This window comes from Muscardinus avellanarius (genome assembly GCF_963383645.1).
Source record: "Muscardinus avellanarius genome assembly, chromosome: 2".
NCBI lineage: Eukaryota > Metazoa > Chordata > Mammalia > Rodentia > Gliridae > Muscardinus > Muscardinus avellanarius.
The window spans coordinates 49703420-49724374 of NC_137787.1; the positions used below are offsets into that span (position 1 = coordinate 49703420).

At 33.9% G+C, this 20955-nt stretch overlaps 1 protein-coding gene across 1 annotated transcript in view; it reads left to right on the plus strand.

The window, feature by feature from the left end:
* Nucleotides 1–20670, plus strand: part of TFPI (tissue factor pathway inhibitor) — a gene marked incomplete at both ends in the record, with an annotated part of 92145 nt that extends 71475 nt beyond the window's left edge. Inside the window, 4 exons of the mRNA XM_080689366.1 lie at nt 1135–1311; nt 3545–3640; nt 18850–19029; nt 20564–20670. Of these exons, the coding sequence (XP_080545492.1) occupies nt 1135–1311; nt 3545–3640; nt 18850–19029; nt 20564–20670 (560 nt within the window). The remainder of the gene's footprint in view (nt 1–1134; nt 1312–3544; nt 3641–18849; nt 19030–20563) is intronic.
* Nucleotides 20671–20955: the final 285 nt, after the last annotated feature.

Sequence of the window (20955 nt, forward strand, 5' to 3'; positions counted from 1 at the left end):
AGGGAGGAAAGAGATGTCTCTATTCTTGCCGTCCTTCCACTAGCATTTTGCTTTTATTAAGGGTTATAACCAAAACATTATAAGATATTATTAATCATAGGAAATAACAAAGAAATCATGGAGTGAGTCGGGGAATAACAGCAAAGTAGTCACAGATGAATCAGGGAAGGAAACGGTAAACAAGAAAACTGTCAGTATCTTTGCTTATCGGTCAGGGTCCCTGGTCATTGGTCCCATTTAGTCCTTTGAAACTTGTCTGTGTACAAATAATTCTCACTTGGGTGGGCAGTTTTTGTGCTCCTCCCAAGCTGGACTGAGGTAACCTCAAAGTAGAGGACTAACAATACTCCCACAATTAATTCTAACATAAGAATTTCGGAACTTCAAAGAATAGCCATGAAAGCTTCCATACCCTCAAACCTTCTTTTCCAAAGTTTAAAATTTTAACCATTTTTAATGAAGCTACATGCTGAACAGCCATCCCTAATAATGCTTTCAATAACATGAAATATCCATAGGCCTTTCCTGAATATTGATACATAGATGCTTAACAGAATTAATTAAACCAAAATTTGTCATAATATTTTGTACTTCCTAAGCAAGGGTGGTACATGACAAAATAAACCAGCATTCTTTAACTTCTTAATTTATGAAAAATCTGATAATTAATTCTCTGTTTACTTACTATGAGAAATTTATAATCAGAAATGCCAGTTATGAAAATATATGTGAAAGCCACAATTCCAGCACTTAGGAGGCATTTACAGGAATATTGTAGGTTCAAAGCCACCCTCAGAAACATAGTGAGGCCCTCAAGCAACTGAAGCCCTGTTTCAAAATAAAAATATAAATAAAATAGGGTTAGAGGTTTAGTTCAGAAGTAGAATAGCAGATGCCCCCAGGTTAAATCCTCAGTGTCTCTAATATATATATGTGTAGTATAGTGGTTATATAATCATTATTCTAAATACTATGAAAGGTATAGTGTATAATTCTAAAATTATATAGTTTTCAATAAAGCTATATTTTACTTCTTTAAATTTTTATGTTTATTCTTTAACAACTTGTTATTTTTGAATTTAACTATAAGTTGTTTATAAAAATATTGGTTTGTGACATTTTTGTAATTTCTAGAAAAGCCATATATCTGCTTTTTGGAAGAAGATGCTGGAATCTGTCGAGGTTATATTACCAGGTATTTTTATAACAATCAGTCCAAACAATGTGAACGTTTCAAGTATGGTGGGTGCTTAGGCAACGCAAACAACTTTGAATCACTGGAAGAATGCAAGAACAACTGCGAGGATGTGTGTAAGTTCATTCCTAATATCCTTTTAGTTCATTATAAGCATCCTACTAAAATAAGGCATCTTAAAGGATGCTCAGACTTACCAAGATTTCTTTCAACCATCCAAATGAAGATATACTTGATTATATCTGAAAGAGCTTCTTCACTGTGTGTGTGTGTGTGTGTGTGTGTGTGTGTGTGTGTTTTAAAGGAAAATAAGAACCTGTGCCTTCCTCTAGTAATTTAAAAGTCTTTGGTTTAACTTCCAGGTCTTTGATCCTTCTTGAGCTGAGTCTTGTGCAGGGTGAGAGGTTGGGATTTAATTCCACTTTTCTTCAAATGGATAACCAATATTTCCAACACTATTTGTTGAAAAGGCTTTCTTTTCTCCAACATATGTCTTTGGTACCTTTGTCAAAAATCAACTAACTGTTAGTGTGTGAAATTGTTTCTGCATCTTCTATTCAGTTTCATTTGAATATGTGTCTATTTTTTGCCAAATACCATGCTGTTTTTATTACTATAGCTCTTTAGTATAATTTGAAGTCAGGAATTGTAATGTCTCCTACATGGTTCTTATTGCTGAGAATTGCTTTAGGGTTATTCTGGGTTTTTTGTCTTTGCATATCAAATTGAGGATTGATTTTTCTAATTTTGCAAAGAATGACACTGGTATTTTTAGGGATTGCATTGACTCTGTAGATCACTTTTCATAGAATGACCACTTTGATAATATTTATTCTGCATATAGGGACAGGTAGAATCTTCTTTAGTAAGATCCCCAAAGCTCAATAAATTAAAACAAGAATTAATAAATTGGACAGTATTAAACTAAAATGTTTTTGGTCAGCAAAGGAAACCATCAAAAGTCTAAAGAGAGAGTCTACAGAATAGAAAAAGATCTTTGCCAGTATCTCTCTGATAGAAGACTAACATCTACAATATATCAAATACTTGAAAGACTTAACACTATAAAAGCAAATAACCTAATCAAGAAATGGGCAATTGAACTAAATAAACACTTCACAAAATAAAAAATATAAATAGCCAATATATAGATGAAAAATATTCAACATCATTAACAGTCAGGAAGATCCAAATTAAAACTACACTGAGATTCTATCTAACCCCAATCAGAATGACAATGATCAAGAAGTCAAAAATAATAAATATTGTTGGGATGTGGGAAAATAGAAACTCTTCTACACTGTTGCTTGGACTACAAATCAGTGCAGCCACTATGGAGGTCGGTTTGGAAATTCCTCAGAAAACTGGGATTGGATCCACCATATAATCCACTTATACAAGTCTTGAATATCTTTCCAAAGGGACTGAAATAAGAATATTATATTAATATATACATATTCATATTTATAGCAGCACAATTCATAAAATCCAAATAATGGAACCAATCCAAGTATCCATCAACAGATAAATGGTTCACAAAATGAAGAGATATACACACTATGGAATTCCATTCAGAAGAAGAACAAAATCATATAACTTTCAAGAAAATGAATGGACCCGGAGAACATTAGGTTAAGTGAGAGCAGCCAGTCACAGAAAGTGAAGAGTCATATGTTTTCTATCATAAGTAAAAGCTGGGGAGTAAGGGAGATACCAGAGTCTTCAGATAATAAAGAAGAAACCCCAGTGGAGGGAAAGGGAGAATTAATGAAAGAAACCCTTCCACTGACATTATGTATGTATGTGAGAATATCAATCCCAATCTTGATATCTTGTATGGGGAAGGGGGAATGGGAAGGGCACTGGGAAAAAAACTCACTAAGTGCTATGTGTATGCATGTCACCATCACTATTTATTACATTATGATGTGATAATATAATTCACCAATAAAAGTATAAAAATAAAAAGCATAGAGATTTAATATATTTAATTACTTCTATAGGTCTCATATTACTTTTATGAGACATTACTTAATTTTTATGCTAATAAAACTTATTAACGTGGTGACTTACACATTAACTATTATATTTTCTAGACAAGAACAACAAAGTTGCTCATGGAAATATTACCTTATATCACACAAACAGACATACACATACTCACACTCACATATATGCACAGATATATAATAATATACATATATTTCACTATTTGCTAATTGATCATCAATGATGTGACTAAAATTACTAGACATCTACTTTTCTTAACACAATTGTGTGATTGCTTTGTGTGCACAAATATGAACTCGTGACAGTATTCTCATAGTCTAATTGGCTGTATTTTTACAGTGAATGATTTCCAGGTGGATGATTCTACAACCCAGCTCAATGTCATAAGTAATAACTCTCTGACTGCTCAACCTACCAAAGTTTCCAGTCTTTGGGGTAAGAATCTCATCTTATTTTATTGCTTTCACAAAATATTATCAGGGTAACTGATGTTACTTGTATATTAGAAGCATTCTTTTTTAAAAATACCCACATTTGCAGTTTCATAATGGGTATGTTAAAATACTGAGACTTATTGTTTAGCACATTTAATCTCATAAAAGTGATGGTTCTCCTAATCTCTCTTAAAGTATGCTTTGAAGTAAGCTTTTATGTACCACATGAAAAACTTTCATATGTTATTTAATTCTGTGCCAATATTATTTTATAGTGTTAGGGATTATCAACCTCAATGTATGATGGTAAATAAGCAGCATATCAAAAGTAGCCTGGAGTGCTTTTATATTGAGCACTGGCCCTGGGCAAGGTCTCTGGAAATAGAGAGAAGTTTAGAAAGTTGTTCAGTAACCATCCCCAAACGGCATGTCACTCTGGAGTAATTTTTTTTGGGGGGGACAGTTTTCTGCAGGATTATTTTCTAAATTGTACCCCATTAATAAATTTATTTGATTTAAACAAGCATATGGGAACTATTCCTTCAAAAATTCGGAGCTGAGAAAATAGCATAAGTATAAGAAAACACAAAATAGGTAGACAGAAACAAACTTAAAAGCTGAAAATTAACAGTGTGGATATCAAGTCCTATCTAATTTTAAAAACCAGTATGTTCATTTGAAAGTTGGACATTTTGAACGTGTCAAAAGTAAACATGGCATGAGATTAAGGAGTTCCTATCATTAAAATTGTAACCTTAGTATAATAAGGAAATATTGTCAGAGCGTTTGGTCCAGGAGTTTTCTATCCTGATGTATCAGAATCAGATGGGATTTACAATCAGAATGCCTTTATAACAACAAACAAACAAACAACAAAAATAGCAGGCAAGCAAACAAAATTCTGCCCAGATGAATTTGAAGAACTACACCTGCTGAGCTGGGCATAGTGGTTAATACCAGTACTTGAGAGGTTGGGAAAGGAGGATGGCAAGTTTGAGGCCAGCCCCAGAAACTTAGGAAGCCCTCAGAAACCTAGAAAGATCCTGTTAACAAAAAAAGAAAAGAAAAGAAAAGAAAGAACAAGTGTTGCCTGAGACTTATCTGGATTGAGGGCTGTGAATATCTAGCTTTGAAGCTTTTACCCATATCTTTGTAATTATTTGGGGAACTTGTGTTAGTCCTGAATACAAACCTTAGAAGCCACACAGAAAAACTGAAACATGCTAATAGAAGAAATGGAAAGTGGAAGGAAACATGGGCTCTAAGGGGAGCACCCCATGTGTTCTCAGTACTTGCAACACTACCATATGAACAGAGAATTAAGTGTCTCTGTACACACCTCGCCCCTGAGTCCTGCCAGGTCCTCACCCCATCCCCACGCTCCCTCATCCTCCTCAATCCAGCCCAAGCATCACGATTAACACGCTAGATTTAGAGTACAATGTCCTGCAAAATGTTTGTTTTGATCTGATGTCTTAAACATTGAACGGCTATCTCAAGAACTGAATTAGTAAATCCTGTAAATTGTGTCCATTTATTGTCCTAACACATGAGACGCCATAAAGGAAATGCACACTTTTGCTGGGAGTGAACGACATGGTATGTTCAAATTGCCTCTAGGTCCTTACAGTCTATAATTAGAGCAGTAAATTCAATGCCAAGGGAACTGAGTCTTATTTTTGAATGTGGCTTTGTTATAAGTATCTTTTCTGTTATTATTTATATTCTGTAAAATTAAATAGTTTAATTGCATTGTTCTTACTTTTCAGCTATATATCTTTCAAAGATAATTTGTTTTATCCACTTTAATATCACGTGTTTAAATGTATGTTAAATTTTTTCACTGTAAAGGCATGAACGTTTATAATGACAAAGTGAACAGGTTCAAAGATACATATGGTACAATATGCCTACAAATAAACGTATGAAATCAGTTCTCAATATGTTTGAACATTTTTTCTGTTTGATTTTAATGCCAATTTAAGTGGGGATCTTTCGTCATTTATCACTAAAATAAACAGTAGTGCAGGAGATAGTCTTGCCTTGGGATTTAATGAAATGTACAATCCACAATTTTTTGCAGGTATACTACCAACTAAGAAAGGAGAAATAAAAAAGGATAAGAAAGTAATATTAATGTTTTATAAATACTTTGATATATGTCCATTCTAGGTTTTTATAGAGATGTATTTTGAAGTGTGATAAATAAATGATAATAAATTACTATGGAAGCTATAAAAATTAGCAATGTGAATTTAAAAGAAAACATAATTTTTAATTTAAAATAGTGGAAATTTAAAGGATAATTTTGTATAGTAACATTTAAAATTAAGGCATATGAACTCTTTATTAGTTCAGAAAACTATTTTTATTTTATATATATTCTCCAAAATCTATATTCCTAAAGCAAATTTGACTTCTTTTCCTAGGCCTATAATGTACCTTTCCTTTTTCTTTTGTTTCATTACATTCATAATCTAGACCATAAAACCATGTCATAATAACTTATAGGATAAGTTTTATATTATGTGTGGTTTCCCATGCAGAGCTTGGCAAAAAAGCCAAATCTTCATTCTTGTAAGACTCTCCTGATCCCAGAGCTGCCCTGCCCAGGGTGCAGAAGGCTAAATACAGATATTCCTCTACAGTATCAAAAACCAAGATAATACTCCCCACTCCATACAAGGAGTTTACTTAGATCTATAAAGAACACTTAATTTCCTAACTCAGAAAATTATATCTAACCCTTCCTGATGTATGCAGTTGTATGCATAATATTCAAAATGAAAGCTCATCATAATTGGTTCCTCTTGACTTCTCCTCTGTGATTTTTGGGGTGATGGAGTAGATTAAAGCCTCTCAAGCCCCAAGTCATTGGTTCAGATTCCAGTTTTACCACTTAATAGATGTGTGGACCCAAACTATTTCTTAACCCCCTGAGTCTTATCTTTTATCTGTTAAATGGCATGGTGCTACTATTGTGATAAACTGACAGGTTTTGTGGTGAGGCAATAATCAGTCAATATACAAAACTACCTGGGTCAGTGACTGACACCTGGTCAGCACAACAGAGTGTTACTTGCAACTGTTCCCCAAGTGACTCAGCGAATACACCTCACTTTCCAGGCTTTTGTTTCTCATCTGAGAAACAACTCTAAGTTCCCATTTTCAGAAAAAAATGCACTGTTCAGATACTAATGAAATTTTTAGTAAATCAGATTAACAGATTAGTGACTATACAGTCTTAAAATCAAAACTAATCTTTAAAGGAGAATTCACACCAGTAGTAAATTAACTACACATGAAAATATAGACAATTGAAGTGTTTTTATTTAAAAAAAAAGGTTAAGGCAGGATGTGGTGGCACATACCTGTAGTGCCAGTACTTAGGAGGATGAAACAGGAGGATTACAGGTTCAAGGCCAGCATCAGCAACTTAATGAGACCCTTAGCAATGTACAGATAACCTATCTCAAAATTAAATTAAAGAAGAATATGGTGCATCTTGGAAGTAGAATGCCTCTAGGTTCAATCCTCAGTACCAAAATAATAATAATAGTTATTATTATCATCATTATTATTCAAGACTATTGGCATGCAGAAGAATCAAGGAATATCAAAACCAAAATATTTTTGTATATTTTTTCTTTATCTTTTCAATATTTCCATCTTTTTACAATCCAGAATTCTGCCACTATTTTTCTAATTATTCCAATTTAAGCATTTGAAAACTTATTTTGTTCATTTCTCTTTTCCTAGTTATTCTATAAATTTAATGGCTTTTTCTGATGAAATGTTCATTTCTGTCTCTTTTTAGTCTGATCTATTTTATTCAAATAATCGACCTCTCCTGTTTAAGTTATTTAAACACCACATATCATCTAAACTGGAAAATATATTTTAAACATACATGTATTGACAGAAAATCCAAATTGTCACTTCTGTTGATTTATTAAGTATTTTTCTTTTAAAAAAATTTTGATTTCCTAAAATCACATATAATATTGAGATATAATGTCTCTCTCCCCAAAATAAGCATGAACTGATACTGGCTTGGCTAAAGCAGGCCACAAGGACATGAGACAGATATTACAAAGCTCAAATATAAATAAGATATTCTCTATGTTCATATAACACATAATCTGATACCTGACACAGGTTAACAACAATGTATTTATATATACTCATATATGGACAAAGTTATACATAACATGGATTATATTTTACATTTTATACATCGTTATCTAGTTCTGCATTTATTTTGTCATAATGAGGCTGCCTTTAATCAAAAAGTTTACTTATCTTTCTTCCTTCATAGAAAATTTTAAGAAAAAACCCTGAATGAATTAGTTCTGTGTTAATTTAATATCAATGACTTGGTTTAAATTTGTATTGGTAGCTCTCTTCTTTTTCTAAAATTTCTTATTATTCCTTAAGTATATAAAAATGACCAGTCCATTTAAATTTCTTTCTTCAATATCTTTAATCACTCTTCATCCTAGGTAGGGATCTATGTGCTTTCTCCCACCTGACATTCACTGGCCCTCCTCCTGTTCTTATCTAAGCTGCCTTTTCACTACCACACACTCACAAATACCTCTCTCCTCTCTCTTCCCCTGGCTTCCTAATATGATTAGTTTAATGCTTGTATTATTTGACATTGTGGTTTTTTGATTCATTGACTATATTACAAGTTTTTTAAGGAAGAGATGATGTATTACATATTTTATAGCCTGCCCCCTCGCCTAGCATTTAACCGAGTGTTTAGAACATGAAAGATGACTTACATTTTTTATTTATTAATTTTGTGATCCACAGTTACAAAAGCAAGAACAAATGATGGTTGGAAGCAAGCTGATCATACTTACCAAGTCTTTCTGAACGCCTTCTGCATTTATGTATTTGTTACTTTTAGTACTGAATAACATTTTGTCCATATGTTAATATTTGTGTTTCTGGCATTTCCTTAATATTTATATAGCAAAAATTATGCCTCTGATAGAATACCATTAATAAAGTTTTAATATTTATGCATAGTTAATATAATCCTTTCACTATCACTTACTGATAAATCTCTAACTAGCAAAGAAAAATTAATGTTCTCAAGTGTTCATACTATTTCTGGACCAGACTATCATGGAAAAAAGTTTTGACTTCTGAATTCCAACAGTCTTCTTTGTTTCTATACATCAATTCTTGACAGCTGCCTTGGGACTACATCAACTTTCTGAAATTTTATAGAAAATCATCTTGGGGTAGGCTTCTAAAACCTACTGCCAAACCAGTCTTTGGCACTTGGTCTCTGACCGAGAAAAGGAATGCCCAACATGACCAAAGCCACATTGCTTCATGCCACCTGCCAGGTCTAGGGAAAAGGTTGAGTTGAATGTTATACTGAAAACCACTGGCTATTAATGGCTACTAGAATTTCTCTATCTCTCTCCTGACTTTGCTCTATGTATGATCTAGTGGCCAAATATCATACATATATGGAGAAAAATATGTATATATTTATAAACATACACACAAATTTATACATATATGCATAAATAAATATATTAAATTGTTTTGGGTTATGATCTCTTCTGAGAGAGAAGTCATGACAAGGGATCTAATCAATAGGCAAACACCATTATTGATACAAGTCAGCAACCAAATACTTATAGATCTGCAATGGAATAATTATGCATTTGGCCTCTGGATGAAGATGTGACTACTTGTAAAGGAATTTCAATTGCCGTGTAAACTTTCTTGGAATTACATAGGCTCCATCAGCTAAAGAGTTCTATATATTCAGCTGCATACCGTAGTAAATCATGAGCACCATGGACAGTTCCAATAAAACCCCATTTCATCCCTGACCCAGGAACAATTGCAAATAAACACCTGCCTTTCAAATGCATTCTCATATCAAGAAGTGAAGAAACATCCCGCATGGCCTAAATAAGCCAGCACAATAAATCTGGTTCCTCTTACTGAACTTCTGAAAGCTGGCTTTCCAAAAATAGATTTTTTTTGGAGAGCATCCATTGGACATTCTACTTCCTGGCAGGCGTACTGGTAAGAAGCAAAAATGTGGCACCACTTCTCTGCCAAAACTGAAGCCACTGAAATATGCTCACCCTAACTGACCAGTGCCTGCCTTTCTAATCCCTTTCTTCCTGGACCATCTCAAGTTCAACCAAATATCTTTTTTTTTTTTTCTCCGACATAAGAGTCCTCCAAAGAAATATTTCTCAACATTAGCAAACAGATACTTTTTTTTTTTTTTTGGTGGTACTGGGGTTCCTGGAAGCCCTTCTACCTCCGGGCTACACTCCCAGACCTATTTTTACATTTTTATTTGGAAACAGGGTCTCCTAAGCCAGTGTGCGCGTCTGGGTTCGAACCTGCGTGATCCTCCTGTCTCTGCCTCCCAAGCGCGGGGATTACAAGCATGCGCCACCACGCCCGGCAAACAGATACTTTTAAAAAGGAAACCATCAAAGATTTCTAGTGTAAAGCAACATATTTTAAATGAAACTAGTTTTGCAGTAACAAGTAAAATAATAGGAAAACCTCCACTTTATGGCAATTATACAACTACAAATCAAAATATATTCACAGATTAATCGAAACCAAATCACTAACTAATAAATTAACACTACTAATTTGTACTAATTTGATAAGACATATTTTAACTGAGAGGAAATCCCCATTATTATAAGAATTTTGTATTAACAGCAATAGGGCAGGCTATAAATGAGATAGGGATAGCTTAAAAAGCCTGTGTGACTGTATATTGTTCATAAGTCTCTGAATGCACGTGTTCTCTTTAAATACTAGACAATCCCTGGGCGTGGTGGCGCATGCTTGTGATCCCCGTGCTTGGGAGGCAGAGACAGGAGGATCGTGCTGGTTCGAAGCCAGCTGCACTGGCTTAAGAGACCCTATTTCCAAATAAAAAGTATAAAATAGGTCTTGGAGTGTAGCCTGGAGGTAGAAGGGCTTCCAGGAACCCCAGTACAATAAATAAATAAATAAATAAATAAATAAATAAATAAATAAATACTAGACAATCTACAGGAATGAAATGGAAAAGTTTTGGTATAAAATGGGCTGACTAGGAAAATCCCCACTCTACCTTTGATGGGATGACCATGGAGTGATGCCCAGCACTTTCAGTCATATCCCCAAAGCACAGATCTGACTGACTGGGTGCAGATATGATCACAGAGTGCTTAAAAACCTGAAACTTGGATCTGTCATCTAGTGTTGGCCCAGGTTGCACATGCAAGCTCATAATCTTGCCTTCAAAGGTTTGAGCTCTGTTTGTCTGAGTACTACTGCTCCCAAGACTTGTTTTTATCGCTCCTTGTTTGGTGGCCTATTTGGATGTTATCTTTCTCCAGTTCAAACCTGATAAACTCCAATGTATGTGTTTGTTATGGATAAGACACATCTGCACATTTTGAACACTAACTTTTCATGAAAACAGAATTTGGAGATCATATATAAGTAAATTATAAGAATATTCCCTTTATCTGATAAAATTATTAAAATCTTTACCCATTTATGATTAACTTTTAAATAATCTAGTTCCTTTTTCTAATAACATATTATGGTGGTTAAGACCATCAGCTTTATGGACAGAAAATGCCTGTGTGGGTTTATATTTTAGTTCTGCTATTTATTTCTTGCTCTGTGGTCTTGAAAATAAATCACACAACTTCTCTCATTTTCAGATTCCTCTTTTGTTATATGTGAAAAGTAATATCACATATAATATTTTTGAATGGTGTAATGATATGTAAAATTCTTAATCCAGTATCCAGCACATAAGAATAGCTCAAAAGTTTTAATTTTTGAGGTTGTTTTTGATGATGATCATAATGACCCAGTTTCACATGAGGTTTGTAGCACAAAAAGAAACAACATAATTATAGGCATTATTTGTATGCAGGTCACTATAGTTTAAATAAATTATAAAAGTACTATGAGAAAACATTATTATGCAATGATGCTTCAAACTGTCTTGGAAAATTACTCCATCTTTTAAGTCAACCAGTCTAAAAATGCTAGATTTTCTTTTGCTCTCTTTCTGCCCACATTCAAACCGTTCTTTAAATTTAGTTATTCCTACTGAGACTTAGTGAGCATTATCTTATAATCTCCTCTATTGAAGGTCATTTGATTAAAATTACATATGGATGGTTGTGTTTGGCTCATATATTAAGCAAGATTAGAACTTGTCTCTTTCATTTTTCAACACATTCAGTGGTTCATTAACGTCCATCTCATGAAGTCCAAATATATTATCATTCAAGAACTTTCATGTTTCTAAATCTACTTTTCAGCCCCTCAGTCTAACCTTTGTGTTCTTATTTTCTTTCACCCATATGTCCCTCTGTCTTTTCTGCTTGTTAAAATCTCATTCTTCCTTGAAAGCTGGACAAAGAACTAGATAAACATTAATTTTAACTTTTTACTAAAATCTTATAGAACTTTTGGTTGTGCACAAGTCACAAAGAAATTTTTTAACAAAAGACATAATTTTCTTAGAGAAATTATATTCATATAGATTCCATAATTTGTCATATCCATATGGCTTTGTATAGAAAAATCCATGAGTACTGAGGACTCTGTTGACTCTGTCCCTGGATTAGGAAATATCTGGGCAAAGAAGCCCAAGCCAAGAAATATCTGCCCGGTTTCTTTTTTTCCTTTTTAATCTGTGAAGGCTTTCCTGTCTAGGCAGGAGTTCTCACAGTCTATCCCCTGTGACCTTTCAGATTCAAATTCCCTGGCAGCCCACCTTCTACATTTCACCTTCAGCTACATGGCCTCGGTACACACAAGAAAAAAAAATCTGTAAAGTGATTGTTTTCTCAATCCTTGCCTTCTTTCCAACACTGTGTGGAATGTCAGTTTCCGCCAGCTTAACACCACTTTCCTAATGAATGGTGAGACATGCTTATCTTTAGTACCCAGATGACAGGTTTACTGTTCATTCCTGATCAGAAACAGAGGTCAATTCTCAGCCTTTCATTTATGATCTTAGGACCCTGGACTTCCTCTAAGAAATTGTGTTTATTATGCAAAATGAGCAGTGCAATTTTGGACAATTAAAAAAATAGAAAAAGAAAAAAAATAGGTCATATTTCACATTCTAGAGAAAGAATCAATATTATTATTATATTGTTTACTATTTTTTATTAATTTTTATTTTTAAAAACTCACCATGAAGTAAATAAAGTAACTGGCTAGAAGCATCTGCTAGATGAGTCTGAATAATATAGAATTAGCTTAACAAAGATCAATCTATTTCACAGACATGTAACCTAGCAAATGGGTTATGTGCTAACACTCTCTGTGAAGATTTCCCCTGATGATTGTACACCATCTCAACCTTTTGCCCAATGCTTAATGTATCGTACTTTCAATTCTCATTTATGTGTGGTTCTGTGTGTGTGTGTGTGTGTGTGTGTGTGTGTGTGTGTGTGTGCATATGTGCATGAGCTTGGTGTATTGACACAAAAATATAAATAATCATGTTTTATTGATCCTAAGACATATTTTTCTGATAATGATTAGAATCAATCATGTATAATAGTTTAATTATATTTTTCTTTATTTCAAGCATTATATAAAATAATGCATCCCAAAATCTATAGCACCTTAGATCCTAAGTGATATTTTGCCAAACATTGGAGAAGCTATAAGCAATTACTTGCCCCAAGTAGCACCTCTTTATTTTTGTAAGTGTGGGGAGGAATAAAAAGTGATGCACAATAAACAAAGACATGTCTGTAAGGTCATTGTTTTGTTAAATAATGTTTAGGTATTTTCAAACATCACTGTAATCATGTAAATTCATATTATAATTAAGTGACAAATTTAACAATATCTATGAAATTATTAATGAAGCCGGGCATAGTGGCACATGCTTGTAATCCCAGCATTCGGGAGGCTGAGACCGGAGGATTGTGGTTCATAGACAGCCTCAGCTACTTAGTGAGGCCCTCCGCAACTCAGGGAGACCCTGTTTCAAAAATAAAGAATAAAAAAATAGAGCAGAGGGTATAGCTCGGAGGTCAAATGCCCCTGGGTTCCATCCCCAAAACCACAAAAAAAAAGAAATAAATAATAAAAGAAATAAAAATGAAATATTGTTTTTTGTAGTTTTATTTATTCTATGTGTGGTATGGGGTGCCCAGAAGCATTGTATCTCTGAGCTACAGTCCTAACACATTTTATGTTTTATTTTGAAACAGAGTTTCACTAGTTACTCAGTATTGGCCTCATACCTGTTATTATCCCTCTCACCTCCCAAGTACTAGGATTATAGGCTTGTATCACTATGCCTGGCTTGTTACAATTCTTATTTTAGAAATGTGTCCTCCAAAGGCATGTGAACAAGTATATAATTATATCTGTGAACCATTATCTGAAACTGAAAAAAAAATTAAAATAATCTATATACTCATGAGTAATAGACTAACTGAATATACTACAATCAATTGTGCAAATATTTAAAAGAAGGAGATCCTGGCGCAGCAGCTCAGGCCTGTAACCCCAGGACTTGGGTGACTAAGACAGGAGTATCACATGTTTGAGACCAGCACGTGCTAATTTAGCAAGATGCTATTAAAAATAAAAGAAAGCTGGGGGTATAGCTTAGAGGTATAATGCCTATAGCTTTAATCCCCAGTACCAAAAAAATAATAATTTTAAAAGAATGAATATAGCCATATAAATGTATGGAAATGTATCCACAAAATATTATCAAGTAGAGTATAATATACAGAGTAATATACTAACCGAGGTTTACATATGCAAACAATTTGGGAAACCATGTTTAGCAAACTGGAGAGTGATTTGAAGATAGGAAGCTATAGAGAGCTTTTGTTTTATATTTATTATACTTGTATGTTATTTAAAACTTGACAAAGATAATCTGTAGTAAATTTTTAAACTTGTATTTCTCTTTACTTCAAAATTATGAGAGAAAAGGTGTTTATTCTATGCCTTAGAAAGTCTCAGAAGACAAAAAACAAATACATAAAAATTTTAGCTAACAAAGCCATAAAGTGGTTCATAAATCCAAACTTGTTAGACAAAATGATATGTCAACGGAATATGTGAAGTGGAAATCACAAGGAGGACACCGCAGTAAAGACCCAGAGGGAGTGTAAGAGTTAGAGCTTTCTGTGTGAATCTAAAGCAACTAACTTTACATAAACCACTTCACCTCTAAACTTGACTCTGAAGCACCTAACTTGTCAGCAGTCATGCTAGATCATGGTAGTTCCTGACAAAAGAAAAGAGGAATTCTGAAATCTGAAATCTATTAAAAACCTTCTGGATGAAAACTGCTAAATTTGTTATTCATACCAAGATCAAGACAGAATGCAATTGGTCATTAAATTTCCTTTGGAAAATGAGCAGACATCAGGTTAGTGCCTTTTTATTCTATTTTAAATTTCTGTGAATAATTATAATCTAGACCAAATAAAGCACATTATGCAATCACTTCAAAACCTTTATATTTTCTTTCATTTTAGATATCAAAGTCTGGATTTTGAATAGGTGAGTGGCTATCTGTATCTAGAATAAGTTTGCTAATTAAAAATAGGCTTATCTCCTTATGGGGTACAAAAAAGTGTCAATGCCTTACCTTTACACACTATCTAGATTCTAATTAAGTATTTAAAAAATCTGAGGCTAGCTAATCCCAGCATTTGGGAGGCTAAAACCAGAGAATTGCAGTTCGTGGACAGTCTTCACTCCTTGGTCAGGCCATTCGCAACTCAGTGAGACCCTGCTTCAACAATAAAAAGAATAAAAAATGGGGCTGAGGGCGTAGCCCCGAGGTATAATGCTCCTGGGTTTCATCTTCAGTACCGAAAGAAAAAAATTCTGAGGCTAAAATGTTCTTAAGACACTATATAATTAGCAAGGAATAAGAGCACATGTCTGTAATCCTGATACTATGGAAGGAGAAGTATGAGGATCCCAGGTTTGACGCCAGCTCACAGCCACTGAATGAAACCTTGAACAACTCAGGGATATCCTTTCAAAACAAAAATATATAAAAAGGGCTTCAGTATAACTCGGGGTTAGAATGCCCCTAGAAGAAAAAACAAAGAAAGGAAAAAGAAAGAAAGATAAGAAGAAAGGAAGTGGCAAAGAGAAAGAAAGATGTACTTCATCACTTTAATTTCTTTGTAGTCTGTACTATGGTACCCCAATGATAGTCTCACTGTTCAGAGTTAAGAGTAGTTGCCTTATAAAAATCCCCAAATTTATGATAATTTATTGCATTTAAAATTTTTTTAACTTTATTAATACAATATCCTTCATGATTACTTTCAAATTTTAATCCACTATGGAAATATCTGTATTTCCAGTGTTAGGAACCTATGTCCTAAGACTCAGTTTCTAACTAGGTCATAGCTGTGTTCTGTCTGATGACCATGTAGGTAGGGATTGGAATTAGGGTAAATGAAGTGAGATAGACAACTGCTATTGAATCGGTCTTTTGGAGGAACCCTCTGAGCAGGAGTCTGATATCAGGGGCAACACACATCTGCACACCACGTGCCTGGCTATCAGAAGAAGCATATCAAACCCTCTCAGACTCAGAAATCACCAAGAACATAAGGCAGAGGCAACTTGCTACCCTGGATATGTTATCTGGTGGCGATGGCCTCTACTGTTATCTGTGCTAGTCAACCTGTTCTCTCTCAAACCAAATCCCTGACCTGTGCTGTCTTGGGGAAACTTCTTTTCTCACTTCTGAGTAGATTTGGTAAGTAGCAGACATTATCCAACTACTGGGTGATCAAAGGAAAACAGAAGCTAGAGTACAGTTTCTCACCACACCTATAACAAATATACCATGGTTTCCACTCAGTGGACATGTCTCTTACGGTACTCGTTTTTAACTAGTAGTCCAGACTCTGTCTCTTATAAGAGTCTCCTTGCTTGGTCCTTCCAGCCTAGGGACTATAGGCCCATAGCTACCAGGCTAGCTTGCCCTCACTTGAAAATAGCCTTGCTTATAATTATGAGGCCAGGTTTACTATAGGTTATGTATTTGGGGAAAAAGAGGCATTTGTTCCCTGTCAAGAGAAAATCCTCTCTATCCTGTAATAAGGGCCTTTAGGGAGTGCATTGCTAATAAGACCAAAAAGTACAGTTAACAAGGATGCAGTTTGTTAAAGACATTCACACATATTATCTATAACTTTCTGTGAGTTGATACAACTTGTGTACAAAATAAAAAAGTGCAATGTGTTTATGTAATATTATTTACCATATATATCTGTAAAGCATCTGTGAGTGCTTAATGAGGAAAAATAAAAGAAAAGAGCAGTTTTCTCTGTTGCTCAAATTAGGGCAATTGCTCCTAGTATGTTTTCTTTCTGAATATAGGTTATGTTTTTAGTAGTTTATGAGATAAAGATGGTATCAATGCATAATCATTTCATATTGAAAATTGTGGAACTATGAGAATCCATAGAAAATTCATTGAAAAAGTTGGTACAATGATATAACTCAATTACAATATACCTCTTTTAGACTGTTATAATTCTCTCACTTAAACCATTCTTAGTGACAGCAAATGGCAACATTTTGTACAAAGTTTAGAACACACTCTTGCCAAATGCATCTTAATTTTGAGCTATAACAACACATATCATACTCAAGGATACAATATACCAGACATATAGGATAAATAAATTTAGAATGCATACATGAGTTTGAACAGTGTTTTAATTTTACAAGTCCTAGGTGTTTCATTTAAAAGCAGTGTGTATATGTATATATATATATATATATATATATATATATATATATAGTCAAAGACATAAATAAGCTTTAACATTGTTCATGTGATTGTAATTCTTAAATTTTATACAAAAATATCATGCTTCTAAAACTTTTATCATATTTTTTCCAATATATTCACTCTCTCTCATATTTCCATATTTTCTCTATTATATGAGTTATGTCAATTATTCTATATCAATCACGAGTTAGTATATCAAGATACTATACTCTCAACTTGAGTATACAGAAGGCATGCAGTGGTCAAAATGTATTTATTAAAGTAAGATTTTTTTCCTCTCACTTTGTTTCATGTCATTTCTTTTCTTTTGCAGCCTGTTCATCTGGGGTTCATTTGACAAAAGACTGTCTCTTGCTTTATGCACAATCTATTTGCCTTGGTTGACTACTGGATTCCTCGAAGTTTCATTTCCCGACAGTGTTGAACATTTAGCAAAGCTTCATCTGCATGCGCTGCATCACATCTTACCACTGGGCAAAGCCATTAAAGTCTTCTAACATTAATTCATCGCCATCCAGCAGCTTCCCTGCAGAACTGGTTTCTTAACATCGGGGTTATTTAACTGGACTGCTGAAGAGTTCCAGCTTCCCCTTACTGACAGAAAGTCTCCAAGAAGTTAAAAACTACCATTAAGCTGAAACTAATTCTCTTCTTTGCCTTAAGGATATGCGTACTGTTTTATTACCCTACTTTTCTTTTTCTTTTTTGTTTTTAAAAGTCATGGGTCCCATTGACAGAGAGCCTTTCTGTCTGGTCCAAACTAGTATTTGATTTTTACCAGCTTTAGTAATACTGCTTCATTTGCAAAAATATATGACACATCTATACTTTATGAGAAAAAAAAATGTTGTTACCTAAGGAAAACATCTCTTCTCGGCTCCTTCTCTGAAATCTAAAACTTACTACACCTGAATTCCTGTGTTTTTAGTTGTGATTGCTTGACGTCATGCCGTTCAGAGAAAAGACATTTCTTCAGCTTTGTTGTGTGTGTCACACCACGAATGAGGGCTTTGCTCATTAGGACTATTTTTCCAAGCTGAACATCTATGACCAAGTTATATATAAAAGTTCAGAAATCAAACCGTTGAATGGTAGTTGTCTTGATTATGTACACCTAGTTTGTACATTTAAGGAAAAGTCAAGCTGCTTCCTTTCAGCAAATGCGTCTGCTTTTTATTCATGGGAAAATGATCTCAGTGTTTTGTACACTGGGACTGTGAATACCTGAGTTACTTGAGCACTTGCTACGATTTGAAACGCATGCATTTTATGACCACTCTCATTCGTTGCTCTACATAGACATGCCACAAAACTGAACTGTAAACGATGTATGACATTCAGTAAACAGAAGCTGACCATGTTTTCTTTGTTTTTAGAATTTCATGGACCCTCATGGTGCCTCACTTCAGCAGACAGAGGATTGTGTCAGGCCAGTGAAAAGAGATTCTACTACAATTCAGCCATTGGGAAATGCCGCCCATTTAAGTACAGTGGATGTGGGGGAAATGAAAACAATTTTACTTCCAGAAGAGCATGTGTTAGGACGTGTAAGAAAGGTAAGAAGGCATTATCTTCTTTAACTCAACGTTGCTCAGGGTAACAGTTGTATTAAAGCTAGAAATGAGTTTTAATCTCTAAAATATGAAATTATATTTTATTATTATTATTTAGTTAATAAATATTTTGACTAGATTTAGATAACATTGCAGATTATATTAGCCATCCCTCCTCTTAATGTGCCCTCGAAGAAAAATAATCAATTTAAGGCAAATTTAACATTTTATTTAAAAATTTTTTTAAATACTAAGAATTTGTTTTAATAAATTATATTAAATTTTTTAACTTATACAAAGTGGCAGCATATGTATTAATTTCTTCTGACTATAAAATATTCTTTATAATGAGGTAGAAAGGGTATAAAAATAAAAATAATCTAATTCTACAAACCATGTATAGCCACATTCCTACTTTTTAAAAATAAAATATGTGAAAAAAATGTTTAACAGCTTTATCAATCAGGGAAATGCATATCAAAACTACACTGAGATTCATCTAAGCCAATCAGAATGGGGTTCTTCATCAAGAAGTCAAATAACAATAATATGTTGTTGAGGCTCTAGGGAAGCAGGAACTCTTTTACACTGTTGGTGGGAGTGCAAACTAGATCAGCCACTATGGAGATCAGTGTGGAGACTCCTAAGAAAACTGGGAATGGATCCACCATATGATCCAGCTCTACCATTACTGGGTATTTTTCCAAAGGGGTTGAAACCAGAGAACTATATAATATGAGCATAACCATGCTCATAGCATTATAATTCACAATAGCCAAATTATGGAACCAACCTAGGGGTCCATCAACAGAAGAATGGATTACAAAATTATGGGAAATACACACAATGGAATTCTATTCAGCAATAAAGAAGAACAAAATCACACTATTTGCAAGTAGATGAAAGGACCTGGAGAACATTGTGTTAAGTGAGAATTAGCCAATCATAGAAAGTAAAGGAAGGTCATATGTTTTCTCTAATATGCACAGGCTGGGGAGTAATTGGGATACAAGAAGGACTCCAGATAATGAAGGAGAAACCTCAGTGAAGCCAGGGAGGAGAACTGAGAGGAGGGAGGAGGAAGACTGAGGTTCATTAATAGAAACACTACCATACTACCATCTACTATGTGTATACTTGTGAATACACCAATGTCAGTCTTGGTACTCTATACTGGGAGGGAGGGAAATGAGAAGGGGTAAGCACCAAGTGCTCTGCGCATGTATGTCATTGTCAGTGGGGTTTACGTTACGATGTGAGACTATAATGCACCAAGAAAACCAGTAACAACATAAAATAAATACAATAAAGTGATAATGGATTTCTAGTTGAGAAATGTGTTTATTCAGCTTTCTAACTAGTATATCTGCAAAGTGACTTCTTTAGAAATATATTATTCAATAAAAATATGGACAAAGACTTTTAAGTCTATCAAGTTTTTAGATTTAACATTAGAAGATAATTTGAGAAAATTTTAGGTAGAATGTTTCATTTTGTTTCCTTATTATTTATAAATGTGCTGTTCTTCCTATTGTAGGCTTCCCCAAAAGAATATCAAAAGGAGGATTGATAAAAACAAAAAGAAAAAGAAAGAAGCAGCCAGTGAAAATAGTATATGAAGACATTTTCATCAAAAGGATATAAATCATTCATGCTATTAGAACATTAATTTCACTAAATATTTTAACAAAACACTTCACTATGTTTTGCATTTGTTCCTCTGCTAAAATAATTTCCATGAATTTGTGTGAAGTAACAAAGGCTGATTGTGCCTGCTATTAATACATTGAAAATCAGAGTTCCTTTTCTAATCTGGCCAAGTTGCTTATTCTAGGTATAATGTATTAACTAGCTACTGTGAATTTCTCTTGAACTCTTTCTATTTGCCACATAACTACAAATTATCATACTACTGGCCACATCAACTCG